Source organism: Anguilla anguilla, chromosome 10 (genome assembly GCF_013347855.1).
Source record: "Anguilla anguilla isolate fAngAng1 chromosome 10, fAngAng1.pri, whole genome shotgun sequence".
NCBI lineage: Eukaryota > Metazoa > Chordata > Actinopteri > Anguilliformes > Anguillidae > Anguilla > Anguilla anguilla.
In genome coordinates, this window is record NC_049210.1 from 2,811,254 (window position 1) to 2,824,298 (window position 13,045).

The 13,045-nt window shown below is 45.4% G+C and overlaps 2 protein-coding genes across 2 annotated transcripts; one reads left to right on the plus strand and one right to left on the minus strand.

The window, feature by feature from the left end:
- Positions 1-324: 324 nt before the first annotated feature.
- Positions 325-8,467, minus strand: usp39 (ubiquitin specific peptidase 39). The gene is made up of 13 exons (XM_035378685.1): positions 8,183-8,467; positions 7,674-7,752; positions 7,462-7,556; positions 6,898-7,034; positions 6,210-6,362; positions 5,472-5,697; positions 5,083-5,157; positions 4,611-4,678; positions 4,138-4,326; positions 3,512-3,654; positions 3,159-3,294; positions 2,700-2,786; positions 325-2,198 (listed from the first exon to the last, which is right to left on the minus strand). Exons 1-13 carry the CDS (start codon positions 8,232-8,234, stop codon positions 2,142-2,144), a joined length of 1,497 nt encoding a protein of 498 aa, XP_035234576.1. The 5' UTR covers positions 8,235-8,467; the 3' UTR covers positions 325-2,141.
- Positions 8,468-8,973: 506 nt separating this feature from the next.
- c10h2orf68 (chromosome 10 C2orf68 homolog) lies at positions 8,974-11,870 on the plus strand. Its single transcript, XM_035378689.1, has 4 exons — positions 8,974-9,207; positions 9,639-9,754; positions 10,302-10,447; positions 10,603-11,870. Exons 1-4 carry the CDS (start codon positions 9,098-9,100, stop codon positions 10,723-10,725), a joined length of 495 nt encoding a protein of 164 aa, XP_035234580.1. The 5' UTR covers positions 8,974-9,097; the 3' UTR covers positions 10,726-11,870.
- The last annotated feature ends 1,175 nt before the right edge of the window (positions 11,871-13,045 follow it).

Here is a 13,045-nt window from a genome sequence, read left to right on the forward strand (position 1 = left end):
GAATAAAAAATGGTGCTCAACTCATTATTAAATCAACAGTTTAACTGATGTACCCTACCTTCCTCTATTAACAGTGGGAATTACACCTCAACTGTGCTCAGTTACACTGAACGTTTGACTGTGTTGCACTGTGCTCTTTAACTTATATGCTGCGCATATATCTCAGTGATTAAAAGGTGCTGCCACTTATTTTCTCTTTGATTTTCATGAATAATTTTAATAACGCTTCGCTGATTTGCTCAGCAGCCTTGTGTTGCCAGTGTGCAATTTTATTTATTTTTTTTTTTTAACTGCTTTTACAATTATTTTTATTTTACAAATTAATTTTTTTTACAGGGACAGTGCACAATAATCAAAATTATTGCAAATGTGCCAGTATTAGCCAAACTGGCTAGTATTCAACAGCACTCTCTTAAAGTCATGCACTGCTTAATTATTCCTGAATACAAGGAAAGGAAAAATTCAGGACCAGTAGAGATTTAATTCTCAACTGTACAGAGCTGAACTGAGATCAACTGGACAATATAAGCCAAAGCAGAACACAAAATCGCAGCCCAGTTGTTTGCAAAATTTTTTTTAAAAGAGTGAAATGCATGTTTCTATCCCCACTGCATATTTGAAAGACCCAATAAGAATGCATAAGCACACATTTGGTCTTTCACATATCAGTAAGGTGGGATAAATGTATTCCCCTTTGGGAAAGACCTCAATTGTTTATCCTGCTGATTTCAAAATATTTTTTAATTACTGTGAACAATCTGTATTGTTTTTTTTAAAGGTTTGGATAGTGCAAGTGATGCTGAACCCTGAAATGTAAATGTGTTGGGTGTGACGATATGTACTGCACTGTACAAAGTACTATAATCCATTATCAAAAGCAAAATTAACCAGAGGCATGAAATGTATCAAAAACGTCTTGCAGTAGACATAAAATGCAGTGTTTTACAAGCCCACTCAGTTACAGGAAGTAGTTCTTACTTGACGTGTTGTACACGCCCAATTTCAGTAAGTAATTCCTAATAGCCTTTTGATCGTACTGTGAATAAGCTTCAGTTCTCCCTGAAACTGGCTTCTTCCTGATACCCGTGTGGGTTTTATATTATCGAGCGAACCTGAAGGAGCTTATCTTTTTTTCCCAAAACGATTTGTTGAAATTTAAATCCAGGCCTTTCATTTGTGCCAAATATTAAACGTATGTATTTGAAGGAGCTGTTGAGGCTGTTGATTGTTTTGTTGTTTTTGCAGTTTCTATACTACTTTACAGTTGTGCCATTTATGCTGTCTTAAAATGTATGATGAGCAATTTATGAAAATTGAAAATGAAATCATGATTTGAATTTCTTCACTGTATCATTTCTGGCTTTTTATATTTGATTAAAAGTTTGTTACCAATGCCTGGAGTTTTTTTGATGAATCCTGTATACAAGCCAATTTTCTGAACAGCACACACAGGTTGATGTGGTAATGCACCAGTAAAGTTGAGTTCCAATTCATCAAGGGTTTACTTGAATAGCCAATCCATTCAAAACATTTCCATTTACATGCCAAACATTAAAACCTGAAATGCAGATCTTTCCAGAAGTTCATTTGACAAACAAAACGAACGCCAACGAGGCAAAAAAAGGTATTTTGTTTTAAAGCGTATTTAAACGTTTCCCAAGACGACCTCTTTAAATACGACAGCGAACGGTGTATGAAGAGCAGTCCTGACTACGGTCAAAAAGAGTTCTAGTCTGACACCACGGAGCAATTCTGAACACATCACACGCGTAAACATGAGGACCTTGCAAATCAGGAATATTTAATGGTCAACCTTGTTCTTAAAATGGAGACACTCCAATGTAATAAAAAAGAAATAATAATAATAATAAAAGTAAAAACGAAAAACAAGTCAGAGGGACAAACGTAATGAATCCAGATGACATGGAAAGGATTTAGCAGAGAGTGCACCAGCAGCAACCACAATGACCAGTGTGAACGGGGCAAATGTCCATCTCTGCTTTAGGGTGCTGTCCCAGTGCTCACCCTCCCTGCCCCCCCCAAGGTAATCTGGCTCTTCTGGAGGATCTGAATGCCTGTGACTGCTGGGGGGGTGGTTTTCTCGACGGGGGTGGGGGGGTGACGGGGAGAAGGCGGTCGCGTTAGAAACCCGCCCCCGTGTGGTTGTCAGTGTCTTCGCTCTCTCTCCTCTTCCAAATCTAAAAAAAAAAACGTTAAGAAAAAGTTTTTAAAAATTAATTTTTTTTAAATTGGGCAATTTAATTAACCATTTGGGCGTAACCCTCCCGGGGGAAACTCTAGTTTCCCAGGTGACCTGCTGGTTATACCCATGGAAAAAGCTCAAGAGAGGAGACTCTTTCTCTCTGAATCAAACACACACGTGTGCAAAGCCCATCCCTGCACAGTGGACCAGAGTGCCTGGAACAGCAGGTTCTCACGTCCTCTAGAGAAGACCACGGTTAGGGACCAAAAAAGAAAGCCAACTGTATTCTTTTTTAAATGCTTTTCAAATTTTAAACATTCCCGATGGCGCCTTTTTACAATTTTTTGACGGTGATATCAGAGAGATCTTCTCCACTTTTATAACTAATTTACTGCAGATCGTTATAGTCGGAAGTTATGTTCACAAGGGATTTTATGACTGTATTTGTGGGTGATGCCAGCGTTGATGTTGATAACCTGAAAGGAGGAAGCGATACCTGAATGTAGGCCTCAGACAGCGTGATCATCTGGGGCAGGATGTCCGTCACCTGCAGGTCCTGGAGCTCGTACCACTTCCCAGTTCCCTTTCATGAACATGAACACACACACACGTGAGCACGCACACACACATACACACGTGAGCATGCACACACACATACACACGTGAGCATGCACACACACAAACACACGTGAGCATGCACACACACAAACACACGTGCGCACACACACACACACACACGTGCGCGCACACACACACACACACACACGTGCGCACACACATGCACACACACACGCACAGATCATCATTTTTAAAAACCATAAAGTAACATACCTGCAATAACATACCATGCTGTATTTGGGCTTGATTCACACTATGTGTGTGTCTCTCTCTCTCTCACAATGTATTGCACACTAAAATGAAGCTTCGCTTCACAGACTTGGCCTCCATCGCTTACATGATGCAGAACGTGAATCCTGTACGCCCCCTCCGTCGGCTTCCCATCATGCACCACGTTGGCCACCAGGTCATAGGTCGTGTTCTTTTCTGTCACCTGTGCCTCTTCCGTCAGGTACTCACGCAGGTCCACGTTCCTGGTTTACCGGACAGTTCGACAGGTTCAAGTTGTGACTTCTCATCACTGCATGTTATATTACGCTGTCAGTAAACATGCAGAATATGGACGAGGATTCTAGACACAACTGAACGCAACTCAAACTGCCAAACCGGTTCGGTAAGGACAGCGGAGTCATCCGGAGGGAGGAACTGCATCTTTTTGAGGGCCAGCCTACGCTCAAGAGAGTGACTCACGTGATGGGAAAGTTGACGATGGTGGGGTTTTTCTCCACAAAGAAGTTGTTTTTGGTGAATCTCTTGATGCAGAAGATGAGATACGGGGGAAGTTTGGTCAGCTGGAACTTCTTGAGGAAGTTCTCTTTGTAGGTCTTGTACTCCTTTCAGAGAGGACAGGAAACAGGAAACAAAGAAATCGAGAGGGTGGGTGGGTGGGTGGAGAGGGAGAGGGAGAAGTGTTAGGAAAGTTAAGAAGGTACCTGGGCACAAAGGCACCTCTTCTGCTCCAGGTGAGAACACCACCTGAAGAGAGGCTAACGAGGACGTGTCAGCAGGGCGGGAAACTAACGTTCACGTCCACAGGCCTCCACAGTGCCTGGTGCCTCCCAAAATTTACCAGCCAGTGTCACTGCTTCACCAGACTGCTGTACATTTAGAGCAGAACAGGAGGTCCAAGTGATGGGTGGCTACCTGCCAAAGTGACTGGTACAGCAGACAAACTCACCAGCCACAGATAGAATTTACCAGCATTTGGCTGGTGGCTGGTGTTAATTTCCCACGCTGCATGTCAGTGATGTCATTTTAGGGAGTGGGGACAGGACAGGGGTCGGGGGGGGGGGGGGGGGGAGGAGTGCGGGCGTCACCTTCTCCGTGATGCCGTTGAACTTTCCCAGGATGTTGAAGAGCGGAACCTGGGGGATGATCAGCTGCTCCTTCTCGTCCTTGTACAGCGGGGCGGTGGGGAGGTCAAGGGTCAGGTACAGGAAGGTGGACTCGGACATCTCCTCCTGGTACTCCTCCTTCAGGAGCAGCGCCTCCTTCTCCTCCGGCGGCTGGAGGGAGGGAGGGAGGGAGGGAGGGAGAGAACAGGAGGGCTACTACAGCTGAACTCCGCCACGCCGCGTCAGAGACCTTTATTTTTTATTTATTTTCCGGGCATCACTCCAGGCGAATGACAACAATGTCACGAGAGTGTGCGTGAGACACTGCTATTGTAAGTACCGCTCAGGCATTAAGTCCACAGTCCCAGGTCTGGGTTTGTGTACACATCGTCTGGAGTGTGTTCCATATCTCTAAGGGCATGTTTAAGCAGTGGGGGGGCGGTCCTGTCACTCACCAAATCTGGGTGGGGCAGCTTCTTGGAGAAGATGCGCATGGAACCCTGGAACACCTTGGTGATGCACGCTGCCATGGCAACACGGGGTAGAGGATCCGTTTCCAGGGGGCAGTAGATGGACAGATGGATAAGACAAGATGGATAAGATGCACTTCATCAATCAAACCCCCGTGGGGTAATTTGTCCCCTGCATTTGACCCATCCTACTTAGGAGCAGTGGGCAGCCACAGTGCAGCGCCCGGGGACCAACTCCAGCTCTGAGGCCAGTGGTCAATGGCAGGATTATACCTAACCTGACATGCCTGTCTTTTGATAGGTAGATAGATTGACTGAGTGACAGAAAGACAGACAAACAAGTGGTGCATAGATAGAAAACTTGGCAAGCGGCAAAACTCCTACATAGACCCTCAAAACCCCACTAACACACCAACCACACAGCTGTGCCCCAGTCAGGCCCCGCCCACCCACTCACATGGCTTCTTCTTGGTGCCGCCCAGAGCACCGTGCAGAGCGTTGAGGAACCAGGAAAGAAAGTCAACAGCATCCCCTACAGGACACAGAGTGTATAGCTCCGCTTTACTCCAGACAGCACAGACAATCCAGCATTAGATTCCACATTTCTCAGATGTGTGTATGCAAATATTCAAGTAAGTAAATAAATATTTTAATAGCTCAGCAGTACAATAATAGTGATAGTAAAATAGTGATTAAAATTGTGATTTTAATAGCAAGAAACAAAATCTGAATGGAAACAATCATCTTTGAGAAACACGACAGTGTTACACGCCTCCAACCCTCTCGCTGTCGCTGCGCACAGGAACCTCCCGACAGGCAGGCGGCGCTGTTGCGAGCGGCACTCACCCTGCTTGGTGATCTGGAAGTTCTTCTTGCTGCACAGCACCACGGCCTGCAGCATCTCGTGGGGCGACACGTGGGCCTTGAAGTTCCGGGGGTTCCACAGCTTGCGCATCAGCTCCCCGAAACGCTGCACCAGCAGGAACATGATGTCGCCCGGCGGGCGCCGGATGCCGCGGTAGTTCTCCTCCTCCAGGAAGTAGTTCCGCAGCGGAGGCACGTTGGACAGGGCCTGGGGGGGGGGGGGGGGAGACATTGGGAAACAGAGGAGGAGGTGGGACAAGAACAGAAAGGGAAAAATGACGTGGAAGCTTTTTTTTGGGCATGTCATTCCGTGCACCCTGGCCTACAATGCTCCAATGAGACGCTTAGTTTCCTGTGATGTCACAATATGAGCACAAACCGCACTGTGCACACCAAAAAAAACAACAACAAAAGACCCGATTAAAAACTACGGGGCCCAGTTTACCAAGACCTTTAGCACATGCAAAACCAATAAACTGACCATTGATTAGTCATGTTATCTGTTTTTCGCCAATCATTGGCAGTTAGTTCTGCATGTGCTAACACATTTTGCACATGCTAAGGGTCTTAGTAAATCAGGCCTAAGAGTTTAAACCAGTACAAATGACATGCCCAAGATAGTAAGGTTCTAACAAAATTATATCCTAATCTTGACCGATACTCAGAAGCTCCCTCGCTCTCTAGAGGATGGATTTTCCACGGGCCACAGAGCCATCGCACCTGCAGCACGACGTTGGCGTAGTCGTTGGCCTTGATGTTGTTGAGGCCCACGATGCCGGGCAGGTAGGTGGTGCCGTCGTAGGCGCGGTAGAGCTTGCCCTGCTTGTCCAGGTTAGCGATGTGCAGCCGGGCGAAGGTGGGCTTCAGGACGTACTGCGATGCAGAAAAAAACACACAAAGCGGGTCAGAGGGTCAGAGCAGCGCAAGGTCCGTTCCACGAGGCGCTCGTTTGGATTACCACGCAGTACGACACGCTGTAGCAATGGGCGAATGGTGGGGCAGGTTAATGGATCAGCACACCGCGGGAAATCACACTCACATCAAACAGAAATCAGGCAAATTGAGGTTAAGAGTGAAAAGGTCCAGCGTAAATTAGCTGAGGCTTAACTGGAACGGTCAAGAGGTCTACGCTGTCATTGCCGATACTGTTCTGATGTTGTTAATTATTCTGTTGTCCTCATGCCCAAATGCCCTGTCAATATTTCCTCACGCATCAGATAAACACAAACGACAACTCAAAATGAGATGAATTATCAGGTCACATGGTTTGTATACGTTCCACTGGCACGATGCTTCCGTACAGTCCATTATCGTTTTGTTACACATTAAGTGAAGCATGCAGGAGCTGCACCCCACTGCCGTGCTTCTGCACCGCGCACACCGAGCACGTGCAGGCCTGTGCTCTCACCGTTATGTCCTCCAGGGAAGAGTCTATGATCTCATAGTTGTCGGGCAAGCAGTAGAACTTCAGTGTGTGCAGGTTGAGGAACACGTGATGGGTGAACTGCACGCTGTGGGTATACGCGTGGGATTTGAGTCCTCTACCTGGGAGGGAAACACACACACACACACGCATTTATGCACACACACGCACGCACGCACGCACGCACACAGACACATATGCACACACACACACACACACACACAAGTTAAACAAGGGGTCCTTTCCTCCTATCGCACAGAGGAGCATGCATGCATGATTAGGATTACTGCATAAAACAGAAAACATACTTTGTTCTCAGGGCCTCAGCTTCACGTTTTAATGGCCAAGAGACTTTGCACCACAATACTAAATCAATTAGGACTCAAAAAAATAAGCAGACTAACTTTATTTCAAATCAAGTATTTCAAATAATTTCGATTCTTTTGCATTTATTTTTGTATTCCCCTCCCCTTAATACAGTTCCTCCCTACAATGCCAAGAGACAAGACGACAGCAAAACAAAACGCTTTAAAAGCAAACACAAAATACCTTGGAAGTATTTCCCACAGATGAGGCAAGCGTAGACATTGATGTGCGAGAGGGAGATGGAACACAGCTTCTCAAAATCAAAATCCAGCACACTCCTGTAAAAAAAATCATATTTATCATGCAAGTAGACACAATCGCAGGTTATGGAAAAGTCTGCAACATTTTAATTGATATTGCATGTACTGTATATGGACAGGCTGTGCGAGTCCCACCTGTTAATTGTGTCCAGATAAGGACAGTGGCGGCTTCTGCGATCTTCTGTATCGTGCGAGCGACCAGTTTTCACTGGCACTGAGGATAAACAAACCCGGCAAATACATTCAGCTAGATAGCCAGTTAGTGATAGCAAAAATTAACGAGTTAGACAATCGCCACATTAATGTTCAGTTTACATTACTGACATGTCATGGTGTCAGCACGCAAACATTACCATTTTAAACGAAATTAGTAATAGCTACGCCAGCTAGCTAGCACTTTTCACGTATAGTTTACAAATAATACCCTGCAAAACATTCAGCAATCGTGCGAGCTAATCAACAGTGAATTGCTAACTAATGATAGCTGCATGGCTAACTGAACAAACGGGCAATCGTCGAGCGAAAGCACGTTACCTGAAATAAAATAAGCGAGATCATTGTTGTAGCTGTGTTATGGTTAGGTTGCAACTTGCAAGCTATACACGTTAGGTCATGTTAGCTGAGCTAACTTCTATATCACTCACCCTCATCGTCGTCGTCCAACTCGATTTCTCGCTCTCTTTTCAAAGACACCATATTGGTCGCAACTCGGTTTGTTAAGATAGCTCGTTCACTGTGCACTATCGTCCAAAATTCGACGAGGGACTGTGCTCAGAAATAACAAAATATATAGTTGTAGTTAACTATTTCAGATTGTTTTAAACTCCGAATCTCCCGGTCAGTCAACCAACTACGATAGTCTTGCTGGTGGCCGACAACGTACTAACACGAGATGAACCTTCGAATATTGCATAGACTGTAGTTTCCACGCCAAGCGTTCGATTAGTTCTCTGCTGCCCTCTACTGTGTTGGAGGTTGGATCGTGACTACTAAAAGCTATCAGCCCTAGACTGTATAAAAATATTTTCAGCTCATAAATGCTTTTCGCAATCAGAAGTTGTAAAGTGCACAGAACAGAATTCATTACTGAAACTGTATATGCATTAATATTTGATCAAGCAATATAAATGTGGTGTAATTTACCATGCTTATGGCCACTGTAGGTCTTTAATAATAAAACAATCCTGAACTCAGACTGTTCAAAGCTGATACAACCAGTCAGCAAGATATTTTTCGAATGAATGTAATAAGAATGAGTAGATTGTGTGTTATTTAAGAGGATCGTGAACGATCTAAGAATAGCAAAGAAGCAGTTTGCTGGGGTAATGGTGCCGAAATGAATCACAGCTCAGTGGGCCGAATGCATCTTCGCTGCTCCCATTGACTTCCATGGGCAATGTAATGATTCCATAACTCCGTGTTTGACCTAGGTTGGCCAGTAACCTATTTATGTAGCTAGCTTCATTAACGTAGCTAACGATGCTGCCTGGTAGGAAGGCGTACGTTTAAAGAAGGGCGTTTATTTTTCCGTATTGATGTTTGGTAGCTAGCATTAAACGATGGAGATTCTGCAAGACAACGAGGAACAACAAATGAAGTACAAACGCGGAGGTCGTTTGGACATGAGCCACGGTTTTCTACACCATATTCGTCGTAATCAAATTGCCAGGTTTGTCCGGGATGCGTATAGACTACGGTTGTGGGCATTTGCTTTTGATTGGTGTTTATCTATACATTAAAACAGATTAACTCCACACAAAAGCAGTCATTACCAGCTAAATTTGAGCGGCTGTGAAATCTGTAAAATGGTAAGCCTGCTCCTCTCGACTCGTACAGAGCATGCGCGTTTGATCATGTTGGAGAACTGTTTGGGGTTGGTAGTTTATGTACCGTGGGGCCAATGGAAAATAAATGGAAACGTTCACTTTCGTGTTACTCCAACACTACGTGCGCTCGTGCCGTACGTGGTTGCAGCCGGGACCAAAACCACAGGGGACCGCCTTCAACGAAATTTTCTAATATTATCAAGGGTGGAAGGCTCGCTCTCGTCATGCATCTAAAGTTAGTGGTATCAAACTACAGTAATGCATACTCTTTTAGAGATGACTACGACAAGGAGGTGAAACAGGCCAAGGAACGTCAGCGGCGGAGACCCACTACCACCCCGAGACGACCGCGCCGGCCTGACATTCAAGTGTACCACCCTCGTCGCCGGAGTAAGAGCAATTTGCCCCCCTCCCCCGTTCCCCAAAATAACAGAAACTGATATTCATCAACACGTTAACAAGCTTAAATGATTGTATCCAGTAAAGGAGAACCCCTTTATCATACTGCCATACTTAGGTTAGAAAGTTTGAGTCAGTACAGATCTTGCAAAAGAAAACCGTTACAACTCAAAAGTCGGATGAAATGGAGTCCCCTGCATGTCTGGTCCCTAAATCAGTTAAGCTGGCTATGCTATTCAGTTGACAGATACAGATCCCCCTCTTTGGCAAAAGCAAACGATTCTACCTCAACTAAAGTTGGGGGAAATTAATTATTTTGGTTGTCTGCTCACAAAATGCAGTTGGGTTTCAGATTTACTACTTTGCATTACCTGTTGTTGGAGTTTACTAGTCGCTGCAGCCTATACAAATTCCTCTTTCCCGTAAATGCAGTTGGTTCTAAATGAACAACAGTGATGTGAAGTGGGTTCATAGGTCCACCAAAAACTGCTGTCCAGTGTCTGTGTGAGGTGTTCAGTCGGTGGTGTGCGTTTTCTAGACGGATCAGAACCGGGCGCGGGCGCGGAAGCGGAGGAGTGGAACGAAAGCGGGTCGAGCACGGAACCGGAGCCCCCGGCCACAGAACTGTTCTGGCTGGACTACCAGGCCGACAGCGGCCGCCTCACCTCCTTCATCGTTCACAAGGTGAGAGAGGCATGCTGGGAAGTATTTTCAGACTAAACCCTTCACGGTGGTGCATTTTGGGTACTGGAGGCACCTGAATTGGTGTACCTATTGGTGGGGGGTTGCCGCTCTACTCCATTTCACGACCCTGTCTTTGTGCTTTGTCCCTCCACCAGGAGGACAAGCCGGAGAGGATAGTGGACAGGGTGGCGGAGGAGAACGTTCTGGACTCCGGCATGAGGATGGTGCTGCAGGCCCGCGTTAAAGAGGAGATGGACAAGAGGCGGGACAAACGCTGAGCCGAGATCCCCTGATTGGAGGAGAGAAGACCTGGGGCGGGCTGGGATTGAGGGGTGGGAGCATGATCAGGAGTGGTGAAGAGTTGGGGGGAGGGGAGTGAAAGGGTGAAGTGAGAGATGCCCCGTTTGTGGTTCTGCAGCATCACGCCCTCCTGTACACGGCGATGTGACCGCTGCTGTGCAACAGCCAATAGGGAAGGAGGGCTCTTGCATGGATGGAAACCGGAGGGCAGGCATCCCTCTCAGGGAACACAAGCCCCCCGATACTTTCTCTTTTTCTTTCGTTGTTTTTTCTTTTTCTCCCTCCATCCCTGGCACATCCGTCCTTGGAGGGCTCGTGTCGCATGGAGGTGTTGGTGTGAAGGGGGGGATCGGCCTCGCTCCAGAACTCCCCTGGTGGTGGAGCGGTGGCTGCTCTGTGCCCTGAGGTGACCTCATCGCCGGCGGCAGGCACAGAGGTCCGTCCGAAAGTCTTTGGACGTCTCCTGGGTGCAAAGATTCTGTCCTGCCGTCCCCCCACCAGACCAGACCCTCCAACACCCTGCACTGAAAACTTCCCAGGATCCTCTCTGAGCCAGACCCTGATCCAAACCACACAAGACCCAACGGTTGTCTCATCGTTTTGGGTCGGTGCACCCTCATCAACAGCCGTTGGGTGTATTTGGCATTTCGGTTTTTTTATTATTTTTTTATGAAACATTGGTTTTTGATTATGTACTGTTTTCTTGTTGTATTTAGCTTTATCACATGTATATTACTAAAGAACTGATTAATTGTAGTTTGGATAACTTTGCATAAAAGGGAATAATGTTACTGAAATATATACAGATTTTCTCTCAAAAGGGGACATTGCAGATCTCCTGTTAAGGGACAAAAGGAATGGTAGAACTTCTGTTCATGGATAGACAAGGACAGAGTTGGTCAGGTGACCAATTAATTTCAGCCTGGGGTGTCAGAAGATGAAGCAAAGTGGTAAATACAACCTAGATCCAGTCTCCTAGGAAATGTGAACAGTTTATTCTTTTCTTTTCATACATTTAACTTTGATTAGTATATTTACTGACATGTTGCTATGGTGTTGCTCTTGGTCTAACAAACCTTCTGAATATAGACATTTACATAATTAAAATATCTTCATTATATACCATTATCTTCTGGGTTTCAGTTGTGACACAAGGAGGCGATGATGATGCAAGATGGTCGGCTTGCGTACGAAAGGGCATAATTATTTCTCTGTAGTAGTGAATTATTTAGCTATCGCCCAGCAGGTGGCAGTATTCGTCCACACAAGACCAATAGCCTAAGGTCAACCCGGTAGTGTATAGCCGCGTTTCCACCGCAGGAACTATACCCCGGAACTAGGAACCTTTTGAGGAACTCAGTGCGTTTCCACCGCAGGAACTAGGGTCTAAATGTAGTTCTGGGGGCTTTGTTTTACCCCCCAAAACGTTCCTGCTCGGGGGGTAGTACTTTCCGAAAGTACAGGAACCTTTTGGGTGGAGCTTGCAGCGCTGAACATTTCTGATTGGTCGAGTACTCGTAGCATTTGTGTTGTATTTATTTTCCGCCATTACCCGCCATGTTTGAAAATATGCAGCGGCAAACCAATTAATTTTCATAATAACTTCAAATCAAACTTGTATGTTATGCGGCGCAGTAGCCTACTTTTGGTTATAGCCTGTCAACGTCTTGGAATTATAACGTGTGCTCTTCTGTTCTTTTCTTGCTTTAGTATTCGTTTTATAAAATGCTAAACATTCGTGCTGGGACAGCATATTACGTAGGCTACCAAAACATTCAAACGGATTAATTCGGTTGCTGAATATTTTCTTCCGGATTTTCTTTGTTAGCCCGTTGTAATTGACTCAAAACGTTTGATACAGTTATGTGAGGTATGCGGTAGTTCTGCATAATTAACATTGGTGATACAGTACAAGCAAACTGGAAATCACCTTCCGCACTTTTTATCCGGGTAAAATAACAGGTTAATTCTAGTAATCTTCCCTTTAGCTTTTTCAGACTGCCGTAATTTTACTCAATTTTACTGCCATTTTTCAATTCCACGAAAAGACCAGGAAGACTATGGACTCATTTATTGTGCATGGTTCGCATTTGGAGGGCACACTTCGCTGCTCGGCTAGCAGTAACTTCGAAGGAAAGCAAACGGTGGCTGTACCACTACTAATTTACATTTTCACGCAAGTCCGAGTTTTCGTTGTATTCTTGTCATTTTGCGATTAGCCTATATGGAATTGACGACGAGAAAGTAATAAAACAGCAAATTGTTTACAACGTGTGCATGTTTTCTGCTGTTAATGAA

Coding starts and splice junctions, on each gene's coding strand:
- usp39 (XM_035378685.1), bottom strand. CDS start 8,234: ATGGTGTCTTTGAAAAGAGAGCGAGAAATCGAGTTGGACGACGACGAT. Junction 5,698..6,209: donor ACGCCAACGTCGTGCTGCAG/GTGCGATGGCTC, acceptor CCCCCCCCCCAG/GCCCTGTCCAACGTGCCTCC. Junction 4,327..4,610: donor AGCTGCCCCACCCAGATTTG/GTGAGTGACAGG, acceptor CCCTCCCTCCAG/CCGCCGGAGGAGAAGGAGGC.
- c10h2orf68 (XM_035378689.1), top strand. CDS start 9,098: ATGGAGATTCTGCAAGACAACGAGGAACAACAAATGAAGTACAAACGC. Junction 9,755..10,301: donor GTACCACCCTCGTCGCCGGA/GTAAGAGCAATT, acceptor TGCGTTTTCTAG/ACGGATCAGAACCGGGCGCG. Junction 10,448..10,602: donor CCTCCTTCATCGTTCACAAG/GTGAGAGAGGCA, acceptor TCCCTCCACCAG/GAGGACAAGCCGGAGAGGAT.